The sequence below is a fragment of the Nerophis ophidion genome, linkage group LG14 (assembly GCF_033978795.1).
Source record: "Nerophis ophidion isolate RoL-2023_Sa linkage group LG14, RoL_Noph_v1.0, whole genome shotgun sequence".
NCBI classification, from domain to species: Eukaryota; Metazoa; Chordata; class Actinopteri; order Syngnathiformes; family Syngnathidae; genus Nerophis; species Nerophis ophidion.
In genome coordinates, this window is record NC_084624.1 from 52964469 (window position 1) to 52981589 (window position 17121).

A 17121-nucleotide genomic window follows, 5' to 3' on the forward strand; every position below is an offset into this window, starting at 1 on the left:
CCGGGTGGGGTGGGGGGGGTGAGGGGATCCTTTTTTTTTTTTTTTTTCTTTGTCATCAAAAAGGGACGTTTTTGTCTTGAAACATGGAGGTTTTTGTGATTGGTGCACTAATTGTAAGTGTATATTGTGTTTTTATGTTGATTTAATTAAAAAAAAAATATATATATATATATATATATATATATATATTTTATTTTATTTTAATAAAAATTAATTAAAAATTATTCTGCGGCCCGGTACCAATCGGGCGGCGGCCCGGTGGTTGGGGATCACTGCTCTAGAACATAGATGGATTAATTGATGATAAAAAGAAAACATACATAGCACACAAACTTATTTTTATTGTGTTCGGTCTACTATAAACATTTAGTGTGTAAACATTTTCGGTGCAACATTGTTGACAAACAATTTACAAGTGATTCCTATGGCCAGTGTTAGTACAGAACATTACCAAGGGCAAGGAAAAAACACCACCTGTGAGTGCAAAAAAAACATCTTACATTTTGAACAAAGCCCTACAAGACAATATATGTATATATATGTATATATATATATATATATATATATATATATATATATATATATATATATATATATACATATAAATATACATACAAATATACATACATATATATAAACACACACATATATATATGTATATATATACATACATATATATACATACATACATATATATGTATACATATATATACACATACATACATATATACATACACATATATACATATATACATGTATATACATACATACATATATACATATACGTATACAAATACATACATGTATATATACATATACATATTTACATGTATATATACACATAAATATATATATACATATATAAATATATATATACATATATATCTAAATACATATATATATATACACACACATATGTACACACACACACACACACATATATATATATATATATAAATATATATACACACACATATGTACACACATACACATATATACACACATATATATATATATATATATATATATATATATATATATATATATATATATATATATATATATATATATATATATATATATATACATATAGAGTGTGGATACTCGCTACAATCTGCCTACCAAATAATCATTCAGACCTGTGAACGGTTCCAAAGTGTTTTGGATGGCAGACATAGCTACTTGTTGTACAAGCAAAGTGAAAGTATTTGAAAGGTCCGTCATCATTTAAGGCTAAAGCAAAGGATTGCTCAATTAATGTGTAATTATTTTTACAATGGGTGTAACGGTACGTCATAATCCCGGTTCAGTCCGGACGTGGGTTTCTAAGGTCAAAGTTGGGTTCTCTTGACAGTAAGAGAACATAAAACTGATGATGTTTTGTGTAAAGGTTTGTTTGTTTGTTTAAAGTCAAACATACAAAACTGCAAAATTCAGTTCAATGAAATGAAAATTAAATCATACATTAAGTACAACGATGCAGAGCAACAGTTTTAAGAGTGTGAATGATTCCTCATAAGTTTAGGTGCAGTATGAACAGTTTCAGTTTGTCGCTCTACTCAACAACGGAGGCATCCTGCTCTTTTCTCGGCCACTTGGCTCTGTACAACTTCCCCTCGGAGGCCAAGTGTTCCAAAACAGGAGACTTTAACGGTGGAAGAAGGTTTTCAGTCCCTGGCTTTTCCTAGGCACTGTCGCTAGCCATATTCCCCACACTATATTTGTTTCCAGAGTAGACGTGTGACTACACTACTGTGTTTCCAGTACCCATAACAGTGCTGATCTGTACTATTCTTGGTGTGTCGCCACCGTCAATGACAATGCTTAAGAAGAGCCTCCACCTGTGACCTTTGGGTTTGACCCCTGGTGTGATCATCTTTTTCCTTGAAACTGACCTATCAGCTGCTATCTTGCCAACCTCGGGTTGATACACCTGCACCCTGCTCAATGAAGTCTTTGGACAAAGACCAAGCGAGAATGTCTAATGGACAATATTCCATCAAATTAAATGCTGCCATGCTTGCAATCCAAAACAATCCACCACTTGTCATGGTAATATATTGGTCACTGTCAACATGTGGCTTGTTAACAAGAGGATTTGTTTTGCATATTTGGATTCCTTGTTGTAGATGGTCCCCAATGTTTTCACAATTCATGCACCTCACATTCCTGTATATTCTCATAAAGACTTGTTCTTCAAAACAGTTTAGCACATACAATTAAAGCACATTTTGATGAACCCTTCTTTGACTTCATAACGCATTATTTAACGCTAGCCATCATAGAAATGATTAACATACGACCAAGTAGTCATTACCCAATTTGACCAGAATATAAGGCCTATTTTTTCCCCTACAAAAAAGTCTGAAAAAGACTAGTTGTCATTTAGGGGTTCCGGAATTTGTACACTTCAAACTAACAGGTGACACGAAACAACTTTTGCTCAAGCGAGTAACAGCTTTTCTTCCTGTCACAGAGATGCAAACACCGGCTTAAAAAAGTGCTTCAAAGGTTGTTAGTAAGTTAACAAAATACCGTATTTCCTTGAATTGCCGCCGGGTATTTATTATGCGCCTGCCTCGAATTACTGCCGGGTCAAACTCCTTTCGCAAAATATAATTTTTATTAGCGCATGTCTAGAATTTCCACCAGGTCAAACTCGTTTTGCCAAAAAATTAGCATATGTCTGGAATTTCCGCCGGGTCAAACTCGTCACGTCACGAGTGACACTTCACCTGTCATCATTTTCAAAATGGAGTAGGCTGGTTTCAATAATTTGAAATCGCATAAAGGGAAAAAGATTAAGAGCTATTCAGTGGGATTTAAGGTCCAAGCTATTGAATATGGTAAAAAAGAACAGTAAGCAGCTATGTTTTATTGATATACCGTAGCTGCGTGTGTCAAATATGAGTCATTAAATGACTCCCGCCTCCTGGTGGTAGAGGGCGCTAGTGATCCTTCTTGCGACTACTCGGCTGCAGAAGAAGTGACAACAAGCAGCAAGAGTGAGTGATTATTTTTTCCTCTCGCTCGCACTTTTAACATGGAGGATTACATATCTAAAATAAAACAGTTTTCTAAACTGGACTTTCAATCAAAGCAGGATGTAAAAAAGGAAGATCTCCATCGAGACAGAGAGACTTTTAAAACTGAAGAAAGATAAGGAAGACTTCCATAAACAAGTTACCGATGCTTTTGATCAGAAGGAGCTGCACATGGACTTCATTTATAAGTAAAGGTAAGACCATAATAGTGTTTGTTTTATTAAATGTGCTTTTCATGATGGTATCCTAAAATCACACTCAAATTTATAAGTGGAGGCCTAAATTTACCGCATGCCTTTGGTAAGCGCCGGAGTGAGAAGAGGTTTTAAAATAATTAGCGCTTCGGCGGCAATTCAAGGAAATACGGTAGTCATAATTTTAATTTTAAGAGACGAGTGATCAATAAAATGGTGTCTAAGACATTTGTATTTCGATCTTACTTACTGATATTTAAAACCTGACTTCAAAGAAATTGTCTTTGATTTTTGTCCAAAACAGTCTTCAACTAGAGCACTGCTTCTGCAATTTAACTTGCAAAACAAAAATAATTAAAACAATTAGTGCTGTAGTCAGGATTAATGAGCACGTTTTGTAGTGCACAGCTCTTTAAAAGATGACACTGCATGATACTGATAAAGGGTTCTCCAGGGTCACGCACATCGCCCCACTGTTTGAGAATAACTGAACTAAAGGACTCCTAGCGAGGTCGGTCTTATATTGGGGTCAATAGAGGGTTTACAAAGAGAGAGTTAAGCACATGCATTGAATTACAGCAGCTTGGCAGAACAACTGCTTCTTCAACTTAAACTTTTCTTCAACATAATTCAAACATAACAAACCCATTTCCTGCCAGTTTTTCACAGTATAAAAGGCAACCATTGAGAAATATATGTTCACTGTATATATAAAACAAGACATATTGGATACAATTAGTAAGAATTTCTCCAACAGTAAAGGCTTTTTTTTTGATGCATCAATGTGATGAAGAGCGTTGATTTGACAGAAAATTAAGTCGCTGAATTGTTACATTATCAGATTAATTGAACAATTAATATGATAATACAGAAATATACAGTATGTGAACAAATGAATATTATCGATAGAACACAACCAAATGAGAGGTATCGCGACTTCTAGTGCACTAAGCACTATCCCCGTTGTAACACCAGTAAAATCTTGACCTAATATTACAGTCCATCTTTGTTTTTCAAGTCAATCTAAAAACTAAGCCTGGGCTGATAACAAACATTACCGGACGATACATTGTCCCGCAAATGATTGCTGATAAACAACATCAGTCAGCATGATGTGAGATCAAATTAAGCACAAATATAACCCATCCATCCATCCATTTTCTACCGCGTATTCCCTTTCGGGGTCGCGGGGGGCGCTGGCGCCTATCTCAGCTACAATCGGGCGGAAGGCAGGGTACACCCTGGACAAGTCGCCACCTCATCGCAGGGCCAACACAGATAGACAGACAACATTCACACACTAGGGACCATTTAGTGTTGCCAATCAACCTATCCCCAGGTGCATGTCTTTGGAAGTGGGAGGAAGCCGGAGTACCCGGAGGGAACCCACGCATTCACGGGGAGAACATGCAAACTCCACACAGAAAGATCCCGAGCCTGGATTTGAACCCAGGACTGCAGGACCTTCGTATTGTGAGGCAGACGCACTAACCCCTCTGCCACCGTGAAGCCCACAAATATAACCAATAGTTTATAATAATAATGTAAGTAGCTACATTATTACGCTATGAACTTTTATTTCTCAATAATATCTCTTGCGTTGTAATTGGAAGGTTAATACATTTTATCATCCCAAATAAGTTGATCAATCTATGCTCACAAAAATTGCACTTCAAAAATATCTTGAAGTGACATCTTGCCAGACGAAGAAAACAAATACACACAAACAATCCGACCAGGCAATTTATCAATGCTGGCAAAGTGATCAAGTTCATTTTCATTTTTTGTAAATAAATAAAATAAATAAATAAATGGGTTGTACTTGTATAGCGCTTTTCTACCTTCAAGGTACTCAAAGCGCTTTGACACTACTTCCACATTTACCCATTCACACACACATTCACACACTGATGGAGGGAGCTGCCATGCAAGGCGCCAACCAGCACCCATCAGGAGCAAGGGTGAAGTGTCTTGCTCAGGACACAACGGACGTGACGAGGTTGGTACTAGGTGGGATTTGAACCAGTGACCCTCGGGTTGCGCACGGCCATTTCTCCACTGCGCCACGCCGTCCCTTGTACGATGAATTCTTTTATTATTGGCCCAGGCCAACTAAACGTGCCCATCTTTACTTGATCTTTGTTAAAATACATTTAAATTAAGTTGTATGGATCAAGAAACACTTACAGGCAAACAGTCTTCAGTATTTAACAGTTCCGCAACACTACGTCTTCTAAAAACATCTTCCTGCTGGAAAATATTGAGTGAATGTTGGAATCATAGCTACAGCACTATTTTCCCCCTGCAGATAGTGACATCACACCTTAATGCAGCGTTTCTCAAAGTGTGGGGCGGGCCCCTCCTGTGGGGAATAGAGACATGACAGGTGGGGCGCCAGGAACGGGAGGGAATTTCCCTTTTAAAAAAATAATTATTATTATATTCTTGCAGCGGCAATGACCAAGAAGAACGCGGAGTTGGAATATAATTACAACACTTTATGTACATATTTATATCATATTTACATAATATGTAACTACAAGCAGAGTCCCACTGCTTTTATGAGCGGTCAAGCGAGTCAAAAGCTGATTTTTTTTTTTTTTTTTATTTGTGGCGGCCGTAATTTTTTCGTGGCGAGCCGCCACAAATAAATGAATGTGTGGGAAACCCTGACTTGAATGTTACTTGATGTTCAATAAATTTGAAAATGTTAAGCTTGGCATTAGCGTTCTGTTGGGGCGATGGGGGCAGGTGGGGCTTGAAAACTCCCCCTTGTCCAAAGTGGGGGATGACAAAAAAAGTTTGAGAACCACTGCCTTAATGATAATAGACTTAATGAGATTTATAGTAATGACATGGCTATTTTTTTGTTCCTGATGAATAACCAAACATCTCATTATTTGTACTTATTTCTTTTGTGATTAGGTGTAAATGTGCTGAAATGAAACATTTTTCAATACAAAATATGTTAAATTAAAACAATTAAAAATCATGGAACAACATTGATTTGTTGTGTAGTTGTGTAGCAAAATTGGTAGTTTTTATAAGGCTCATTTTCGTAGATGATTGATTTCATGTTTGTTTGTTCCTAAAGTGCCCTCAGCTGAGGTTGCCCAACATCAAGTTGACTGTGCTTGAGTACCTTAACATGTTGACTGTGCTTGAGTACCTTAACATGTTGACTGTGCTTGAGTACCTTAACATGTTGACTGTGCTTGAGTACCTTAACATGTTGACAGCACTAACTGCTGTATCAACACAAGACTGACAAGCTTCCTCTCACGGAAGGTTGCCACCATCACACGACGCCGCCGGCTGGTCTACCGCCAAATGATACATCACTCTCTTGGAGATGAACCTATGTGACAGAAAACAAGAATAGATGTTACTTCAACTACTGAAACTTCCTCTTCAGCTCTAAGTTGGGATTCCGGCACCTGGAAAAGGAGTTATCAAAGATGAGCGTGTACTCTCCAGCGTTTCTGACTTTCATTTCCCCTTTTATTGTCTCCTTGTGAGAATTACAGCGAGTCAGTGGGATCAAAACCTGAAAAAAGAAGAGACTTGTTTAAACGCGTACGAGCGACCAAAGGAAGGAATAAAAGTTTGTACCACCTTGGCCTGCTCCAGTGGCGTCTCCGCGCTGTCCCGGAATACCACGCTGAAGGAGATGCCCTTGGGTTCCGAGGTGAACGTCCAGCTGACGGTGGCGCCAGGGCGGCCCGTGCTGATGGGGATGGTGCTGTAGCAGCTAGACTGGATGGAAAGCTCCCGGGGAGATTCGCCGAATGTTGAGATGTGATCCACCGTGAAGACAGACGCCAACCTGAATCAGTTAGCGTTGACACAGTCGACGTTGTCAATGACTGCCTGGCTAAACCTCTACGGAACAGGTGTCAAACTCAGTGCCTGGGGGACAGATCCTTTTATGTAGGCCGCAAAATCCTGGAAATAATGTCCATCAACATTATGCAGAATCTTTACACGTTGTGTAAACAGTGCACACCGAGGCACCATGAATTGATTTACGTGGACCCCGACTTAAACAAGTTGAAAAACGTATTCGGGTGTTAACATTTAGTGGTCAATTGTACGGAATATGTACTGCAATGTGCAATCTACTAATAAAAGTTTCAGTGAATCAAAAAAAACAACACACGGCATGCTAGCAGCGACCGGGCTACGATAGACTGACCATACCTCCACTTTTCACCGGATATGTCCTCTTTTGTGGGGCTGTCCGGGTGGAGTTTCTTAAATGCCTCAAGTGACATTTTAAGTTAGGGTTGCGTGTATTTTCATTGTGCGTTCAGGGTTAAGAAGGGGTTAAAAACAAAAACACATTGTGTGCGCAGCAACATTGGTGAGGGAGGGGCAGAGACAGAAAGCGAGAGAGTTATGATAAACGCGCATGCGTCGCCAGGCTCTGCTTTTTACCCATAGATTTATCAGATTTAATTTTTCATTATCTATAGCAAGGGTGTCAAAAGTGTCCTTTTTTTGTTAATACATTTAATTGATTTTAAAAAGTGAATATAAATATTTTGCTATATTTAGTAAGATAACAAAGGATTAGTGACGTTTATGAAGGCATGTGATGCATTCAGAGCATAAAACCCAAAAGTGCATATCACTATTCGGGCTTGGTTTCACTTCACTTCTGAAGTCTCTATTAAAGTCGCACTTCCTATTTTGACATCCACTATCATCAAAAACTTCCCGTCCAAGTCCAACCATGTGACACGGACCATGTGAACGGGATGCTGCAATGTGACCAAAAAAAGTGTACTGTTTACGTGAGTTCTCCAGACTTGAGCAGGCAGATCTCAGCATCTTGCACAGCACCACCTCTGTGGTTGTCTTCTGATGCCACCGTCCTTGTGCTGCTGCTTCTGTACAGGATGACATGACTAATAATAATACTTGTGTCCATTTCTAAGGGCTTTTAAATTGAAATTGCAATGGCTTTAATGTTGTTTCAGGGACAATTGTAAGGGTCAGAAGTTGGTATTCAGCAAAAATATTGGAAATAAATTGAACTGGGATACTTACAGTTGTGCTGCCTCCAGCTGTCCATTCCCGGCAGTGCAGGCTGGAGCAAAAGCGCCACAATCATAGACTCCACTTACTTCCTCTTCTGTGATGATGTCAAACACACCATCCTCTAGATTGTCATCCGCTCCTGGAGATTACACACCGATCTCCTAATATGAATAACAACGTTCTCCTGTTTGCTGTGTCTATGTCAGGGGTCACCAACGCGGTGCCCGCGGGCACCAGGTCACCCGTAAGGACCAGATGAGTCGCCCGCTGGCCTGTTCTAAAAATAGCTCAAATAGCAGCACTTACCAGTGAGCTGCCTCTATTTTTTAAATTGTATTTATTTACTAACAAGCTGGTCTCGCTTTGCTCGACATTTTTAATTCTAAGAGAGACAAAACTCAAATAGAATTTGAAAATCCAAGAAAATATTTTAAAGACTTAGTCTTCACTTGTTTAAATAAATTCATACATTATTTTACTTTGCTTCTTATAACATTAAGAAAGAACATTTTTGAGAAAAAAATACAACTTTAAAAATGATTTTAGGATTTTCAAACACATACAGGTGCTGTTCATATTATTAGAATATCATGAAAAAGTTGATTTATTTCAGTAAATATATTCAGAATGTGAAACTTACATATTATATCAATTCATTACACACATAGTGATATATTTGAAATGTTTATTTCTTTAAATTTTGATGATTAGTACTGACAATTACTGAAAATCCCAAGTTCAGTATCTCAGAAAATTAGAATATTAGTTACGACTAGTACCAAAAAATATTTTTTAGAAATGTGGGCCAACTGAAAAGTATGAACATGGAAAGTTTCAGCATGTGCGGCAATCAATACTTAGTTGCAGCTCCTTTTGCCTGAATTGCTGCAGCAATACGGCGTGGCTTGGAGTCGACTAGTCTGTTGCACTCCTCAGGTGTTATGAGAGCCCAGCTTGCTTTAATAGTGGCCTTCAGCTCTTCAGCATTGTTGGCTCTGGCATCTGGCATCTTCCGCTTCACAATACCACATAGCTTTTCTATGGGGTTGAGGTCAGGTGAGTTTGCAGGGATACCATGGTCCTTAAACCAGGTACTGGTAGATTTGGCACTGTGTGCAGGTGCCAAGTCATGTTGGAAAATGAAATCTTCACCTCCATAAAATTGGTCCGCGGCAGGGAGCATAAAGTGTTCTAAAACTTCCTGGTAGACTGCTGCATTGACCCTAGACCTCAGGAAACACAGTGGACCAACACCAGCAGATGACATGGCACATGGCACCATGAATTGATTAACGTGGACCCCGACTTAAACAAGTTGGAAAACTTATACGGGTGTTACCATTTAGTGGTCAATTGTACGGAATATGTACTGTACTGTGCAATCTACTAATAAAAGTATCAATCAATCAATCAAACCCCAGACCCATTGTGGAAATTTGACACTGGATTTCAGGCAACGTGGATTCTGTGCCTCTCCTGTCTTCCTCCAGACTCTGGGACCTTGATTTCCAAAGGAGATACAAAATTTACTTTCATCTGAAAACATAACTTTGGACCACTCAGCAGAAGTCCAGTCCTTTTTGTCTTGAGCCCAGGCGAGACGCTTTTGACGTTGTCTCTTATTCAAGAGTGGATTTACACAAGGAATGCAACAGCTGAAGCCCATATCTTGCATACGTCGGTGCGTGGTGGTTCTTGAAGCACTGACTCCAGCTGCAGTCCACTCTTTGTGGATCTCCCCCACATTTTTGAATCGGTTTTGTTTGACAATCCTCTCCAGGGCGCGGTTATCCCTCTTGCTTGTATACTTTTTTCTTCCACATCTTTGTCTTTCCTTCGCCTCTCTATTAATGTGCTTGAACACAGAGCTCTCGGAACATCCAACCTCTTTGGCAATGACCTTTTGTGTCTTGCTCTCCTTCTTTAAAGTATCAATGGTCATCTTTTGGACAGTTGTCAAGTCAGCAGTCTTCCCCATGATTGTGTGTCATACAGAATCAAAACGAGAGACCATTTAAAGGCTTTTCCAGGTGTTTTGAGTTAGTTAGCTAATTAGAGTGTGGCACCAGGTGTCTTCAATATCTGACCTTTTCACCATATTCTAATTTTCTGAGATGTTGAATTTAGGGTTTTCATTGGTTGTCAGCTATAATCATCTCCTTTTTGGCAAAAAAAAAACACTTGAAATGTATCAGTCTGTTTGGAATGAATGTTTACATTCTACAAGTTTGACTTTCTAAATGGAATTAATGAAATAAATCAACTTTTTCATGATTTTCTAATAATATGACCAGCACCTGTATACCTTTTTACCTTTTAAATTCCTTCCTCTCCTCTTCTGACAATTTAAATCAATGTTCAAGATTTTTTTTTTATTGTAGAGAATAATAAATACATTTTAATTTAATTCTTAATTTTAGCTTCTGTTTTTCGACAAAGAATATCTGTGAAATATTTCTTTAAACTTATGATTAAAATTCCCAAAAATGATTTTGGCAAATCTAGAAAATCTGTAGAATCAAATTTAAATCTTATTTCAAAGTCTTTTGAATTTCTTTTAAAATTTTTGTTCTGAAAAATCTAGAAGAAATAATGATTTGTCTTTGTTAGAAATATGCATGGTCCAATTTGTTATATTTTCAAACAACGTGCAGATTGGATTTTAACCTATTTAAAACATGTCATCAAAAATATATATTTATTGTGAGAAATCATTAAGATGATTAGTGTTTCCACAAAGATAAATATAATGTATTATTAATAATAACAGAGTTAAAGGTAAATTGAGCAAATTCGCTATTTTTGGCAATTTACTTAAGTGTGTATCAAACTGGTAGCCCTTCGCATTAATCAGTACCCAAGAAGTAGCTCTTGGTTTCAAAAAGGTTGGTGACCCCTGATCTATGTCAATGCAAACACACCTTCAGAGAGGCTGGTCACAACTCTCAGGGGCTGCAACAGTCGGCTCAAGGCTGAGGCCGGCGTGCCAGTGATGATGTCCTCCTGTAGGGGGCGCTCAGCCTCTATGCCGTGTTGCTTGCAGCAGTCCCTGCAGCAGCGTTCTGTGACTCCGCTCTGCTGGCGTCCCCCTGCACTGGCTAGGCAATAGTGGCAGAAGGGGCGGCCACATAATCTGGAAGTAGGAATTTATTGTTTGCAATGTCAAGCATCAAACACATTTGTCAGCTAGTTTACCTTGTTTTACTGTAGCCAGGAAAGGCGTTTCTAACAAGTTACATTTTGCATTTTGTCGCTTTTCTCAGATGAACTCAGGAGGTAGCAATAAAAAATATGTGCAATGTTTTGACAACACCTTACATCTGTGGTCATTCAAAGTGGTTATTTAACTTAATCTTAAGATAAAAGAAAACATGATAAAAAAACTGATATTTGCAATTATTGTTAGATGGGATATTTTGTATCTATGTTCTGTCAGAACGTGCTCTAAGGGTGCTTTGCTTGCCTGGTTGAAACCATTTGATACCTAGGTTTTTGAATCAACAAATAACTTGAATTTGAATAATTTTATTGTAAATAGGAAATAAAAAAAATATCTTGGAGGCCGGCAGACATTCTTTTAAGGGAATATTGTTTTGATTGTCATTTCTGCTTGTAACAAGAAAACTACGGCATCAGTTGTAGGGATTGTACCTTTCACATTTGAAAAGATGCGTTAACAATACCAGGTATCATCAAAAGCACTTTCTGTACTTTTATGAGTGATCATGAAGCAATAAATATTTGTTAAATAATACAATTAAACATGTTCATCGTAACATTTAACAGTAAGCTTAAAATGCTAACTGTGCTGCCCAGTTGTTAGATTTTGTTTTCTTACACCTTTGAGTAACTGCGGTAAAACTCCAAACTGTTAGTACTATTATTATGTAATATCATTTTTAAATAAAACCGTGACTAATTAATACACTTTCATGAACTCACACCGCTATTTACTGAATAAGCAAGCTGATGTGCTAATGCCTGGCTAACTAGCTTGTATGCTAAAATGATTACAAGAGACATTAAGGTCTTTTTCCATCAAGAAACAACATACATCAATATAAACTTGTACAACAGGGCTGTCAAACGTACGGCCCGAGGGCCGGATCAGGCCCACGTACAGGTGTTATCCGGCCCGCGGGATGAATTTGCTAAGTATGAAAATTAACCAGATTTTTTCAATGAAAAAAAAACGCTGTTCTAAATGTGTCCACTGGATGTCGCAATATCAATTCTTTGTATCTTTGTAGCTGATGCCACATATGTACAAAATAAACCACATGATGTTAATGCATCAGTCGAGGAAAATTATCATCCATTTTCTACCGCTTATTCCCTTGGGGGGCGCTGGTGCCTATCTCAGCTACAATCGGGCGGAAGGCGGCGTACACCCTGGACAAGTCGCCACCTCATCGCAGGGAAAATTATCAAACTATATAAATAACATCCTGTAATTTGATTTTGATACCAGTTTTTTTATCTTGATAGATTGAAAAGTAACACCAATGAGTTGACTGATGAACATTATCACATAATTTATTCAGAAAATATAAGTAACGACAAATTAAAAAAACAAGAACATTATGATTTGAACATTTGTGCTTGTGCTATTTTTAAACAAGGAAAACAATCTGAAGTTGCCTTTATTTTTAAGTTATTGTGCCATGATTTTACCAGTCCGGCCCACTTTGGAATAGATTTTTCTTCATGTGGCCCCCGATCCAAAATAAGTTTGACACCCCTGTTGTACAAACACATTACTGTCTGAGCAACCAATATATTCAATTGTGCACATTTCAGAGCGATCGATCAACACTTGGAGGAATAGGACAAAAAGGGGTCTACAACAGGAAGTGAAATTGTGTGATATAAACTGGAATCATTTGTTTTTATCATTAAAAAACACTCCATATTATTTATAAAATAAAAAAGATTAAAAAAATTTAAGACTTAAAGAGAAAAATGATGGCTCTTAAGAATTAAGTTCAATATTTAATGCTCCTTTTGTGTATTGATAGTGTATTGAGTCAATGTATCCTATTTTAGTTGTATTTTTTAAACTTGGTTGAACATAAGTACTTTTTGAACATATTAAACAATACCATGAAAATAATTGTAATCGTGATATTATGGTTGCATCATTACTATTGGGTATCAGGTATTCATTTCAGTTTGTCGGAGGTTTGTTGCCATAGTCAAGAAATAGTCTTTTCTATTAAGTTGGATGTGCCGGTCTTGTCTTCTGTTGAGTCCTATAAAGTGTTTACAGTTTAGGTCAGTGTTTCTGAAATATTTTCTGTTATGCCCCCCTTGGAAGAAGAAAATATTTCGCCCCCCCACTCTCCACCATGACTACAAATAGCATGTTTTGTCGATAAATGTGTTATGATAATACCTCTGCATGACATTGCAAGCTTATTAAAAATAAGCGAAACATCACACCAGTCTTTCCTCATCCACTAACGTGGTTACAGTGAAGCCAAGTGCGACATACGCTCATCATATTCTGCTACAGCAAAAAAAGCATGTTTCCCGAGGTTACATTGCACCGTGACCCCCCAGGGGGGCTCGCCCCACTGTTTGAGAAAGACTGGTGTAGGTATCGTACTTATAACACACCAGCTGTTTGATTGTAACGTTCATCTTAGTTGTAGTTTTCATTAACAAATAAAAAAATCAGCATGTAAATCTGCTGCTGTTATTCAGTAGCATCTATATGGCATAGACCAGTGGTTCTCAACCTTTTTTCAGTGTCGTACCCCCTGTGAACATTTTTTTAATTCAAGTACCCCCTAATCAGAGCAAAGCATTTTTGGTTGAAAAAAAGAGATAAAGAAGTAAAATACTGTTTCTGATTTATTGAATTGTATAACAGTGCAAAATATTGCTCATTTGTAGTTGTCTTTCTTGAACTATTTGGAAAAAAAGATATAAAAATAACTAAAAACTTGTTGAAAAATAAACAAGTGATTCAATTAGAAATAAAGATGTATACACATAGAAGTAATCATCAACTTAAAGTGCCCTCTTTGGGGATTCATCAACTTAATTCTAAACATTTCTTCACAAAAAAAGAAATCTTTAGCATCAATATTTATGGAACATGTCCACAAAAAATCTGTCTGTCAACACTGAATATTGCATTGTTGTATTTTATTTTCACAGTTTATGAACTTACATTCATATTTTGTTGAAGTGTTATCCAATAAATATATTCATAAAGGATTTTTGAATTGTTATTATTTTAAAATATTTTTTAAAAATCTCACGTACCCGTTGGCATACCTTCAAGTACCCCCAGGGGTACGCGTACGCCCTTTTGAGAACCACTGGCATAGCCAATGTAAATTAGCATTGAAGTAGGGAATTTTAAAAAATAGAGCCTACTTTTGACTGCTTTCTATCAGGCATTCTTGGAGTGGTGGCATGGAAAATTACAAAATTACTTAGTCTGCTGCAAATATGCCTGTTTACCCGCCAAGTGCTGTCCCAAATTGATTACTGGAAATGACTATAGCAGTCTGCTTTCTCTTCTTCTATCCTTTTTAATTGTGAATTGCAACTCTTGGAATAATGCTAAGGTCGGAGCTGGGAATTACGTCACCACAGAGTGGAGAGCGTTCCAGTTACAAAGTCGGAAATTAAGATGGCCACATTCGCGAAAGCTAATTTTGCGCTTGCCTTGTCTGTATATAATCAACTTATGGGAAAATATGCACTCTTTCTGCAATCTTCAAACACGGTGGATGAAGAGAAAACACAGACGCTATTTCTAGCGATGAGGAACGTATATATAAATGCAGTGTACACTACAGTGACGTCACCATATATAAACATACAACTGGGCTGGGAGATATGGCCTTTTTTAAATATCGCAATATTTTTTTAGGCCATATCGCGATACATGATATATATCTCGATATTTTGCCTTAGCCTTGAATGAACACTTGATGCATCTCGCTGCTGTGTTGGATCCACTTTGGACTGGACTCTCGCGGCTGTGTTGGATCCATTATGGATTGAACTTTCACAGTATCATGTTAGACCCGCTCGACATCTATTGCTTTTGTCCTCTCCAAGGTTCTCATAGTCATCATTGTCACCGACGTCCCATTGGGTGTGAGTTTTCCTTGCCCTTATGTGGGCCTACCGAGGATGTCGTAGTGGTTTGTGCAGCCCTTTGAGACACTAGTGATTTAGGGCTATATAAGTAAACATTGATTGATTGATTGATAAAATCACAGCAGTATGATGATTCTATGTGTCTACATTCAAACACTCTTCTTCATACTGCGTTAATATATGCTACTTTTAAACTTTCATGCAGAAAAGGGAATCACAACTAAAAAAAAAATCACTATTTCTTTCATACGGTGTTGATCTGGAAATGTTTGACTCGGCATTTTGATGGTGTGGGCGTGTGGCACCGAATGGAAATGTTGACATGCGGAGAAATCACTCTTCATTCTCTGGCAGGTGACTTTTCAAATGATGCTACATATTAGCAGTAATGCTACATTTTGTAGCAATACTTTTGCCCCACATTTGACAAATTACGGTTGTCTGTTCAACATATTCGCACCAGACGATGCGGCCCTTGCTGTTTTTCTTGGGAATTAATTCTTCCTTCATTTGTTACCAAATTCGCACCTTCTTTCTCTCGTATTACCACTCGCACGGCTCCGCTAGCACCACAGCTAACGTTACCCCTGCTGCTACCTCTCTGCTCCGCGAGGGCGTATGACGCAGCAGTATGTGACGTATGTAATAAGGTGTGCTTGCTGTCTGTGAGAAGAAGAGACAAGAAAGAGAGAGGAGAGCCTGTAGTGTAATGCCAGCAGCTAAAAGCAACTGAGTGAGAACTTATACTCGAATATCACGACATAGTCATTTTCTATATCGCACAGAGACAAACCTATATATCGATTATATCGATATATCGCCCAGCCCTACATACAACTATAAATTGTTTATGGTTGATTAACTGCAACAGAAACTAATCAGAAGTGCTAACAATGGATATTTTAGAAGCGGATATCATTGTTTACATCCAGAGCAGCTATCTTTGAAACAAACTCGGGGTTGGTGAGAATGCTCCAACTTTCCAAGTGGTAAATCCAACCTTGTGGCGCATTCCAATTGAAATTCCGACTTGGAACTGGGTTCCCAGTACAAATGGAGCGCACCATAGGTCTCTCCTCTTTCGCTGCGTAGCCAAGATAGCGATTATTGAGGGCAGCTAGGGTCGATCGCTGTAAACACATCATTGTTGAGTGCAACATCCGGGTAGTGAGAGCACATTGCCTTTTGATGTATTTTTAAGTGTGGTCAAAATAAAAAGTGTAGTCATTGAAGTGCATAAATTGAGACATAACCAAGCACTTTTAACGACAATGAAATGAGCCATTAAATGTCAGACGTAATGCGGGAAAATGGAACATGAATGTGGTGTCCGTCCGACCTGCAGTAGTATTTGCGGAGCCACCATCCGAAGGGAGTGCGACAGCTCAGGCAGTAGTTGACGTCCCGCTCCGTCTCCTCGTTGCGCAGCTTTTTCTCAAACTCCAGGGCGTCCATTTTCTGCCACAGTTCGTCCTTCTCCCTACAAGTTAAGTATCAGTGTGTGAATGGATGTGTGAATGGGTGAATGTGGAAATAGTGTCAAAGCGCTTAGAGTACCAGAGTAAAACAACTTGCACTGAGCCTAGTCTATAAAATCCGCGACACCTCCTTGATACCGAAGTACATGTCAAACTACTTCCTTAACGTAAATGACCGCCATAACCACAACACCAGGGGGAGCTCCACAAACCACGTTAAACCCAGATTCCGATCTAACA

The 17121-nt window shown here is 38.2% G+C and overlaps 1 protein-coding gene across 3 annotated transcripts in view; it reads right to left on the bottom strand.

Moving 5' to 3' along the window:
• Positions 1–1100: 1100 nt before the first annotated feature.
• fyco1b (FYVE and coiled-coil domain autophagy adaptor 1b) overlaps positions 1101–17121 on the bottom strand; it is a 29874-nt gene continuing 13853 nt past the window's right edge. For 2 of the 3 annotated variants that reach the window (XM_061921037.1, XM_061921036.1), the window contains exons 12-18: positions 16743–16883; positions 11203–11414; positions 8291–8420; positions 8035–8130; positions 6854–7064; positions 6676–6785; positions 1101–6596 (exon numbers count right to left, since the gene is read on the bottom strand). In XM_061921037.1, the coding sequence (XP_061777021.1) occupies positions 6518–6596; positions 6676–6785; positions 6854–7064; positions 8035–8130; positions 8291–8420; positions 11203–11414; positions 16743–16883 (979 nt within the window). In that variant the 3' untranslated portion in view covers positions 1101–6517. The remainder of the gene's footprint in view (positions 6597–6675; positions 6786–6853; positions 7065–8034; positions 8131–8290; positions 8421–11202; positions 11415–16742; positions 16884–17121) is intronic. The other variant, XR_009809687.1, reaches the window with a different exon arrangement.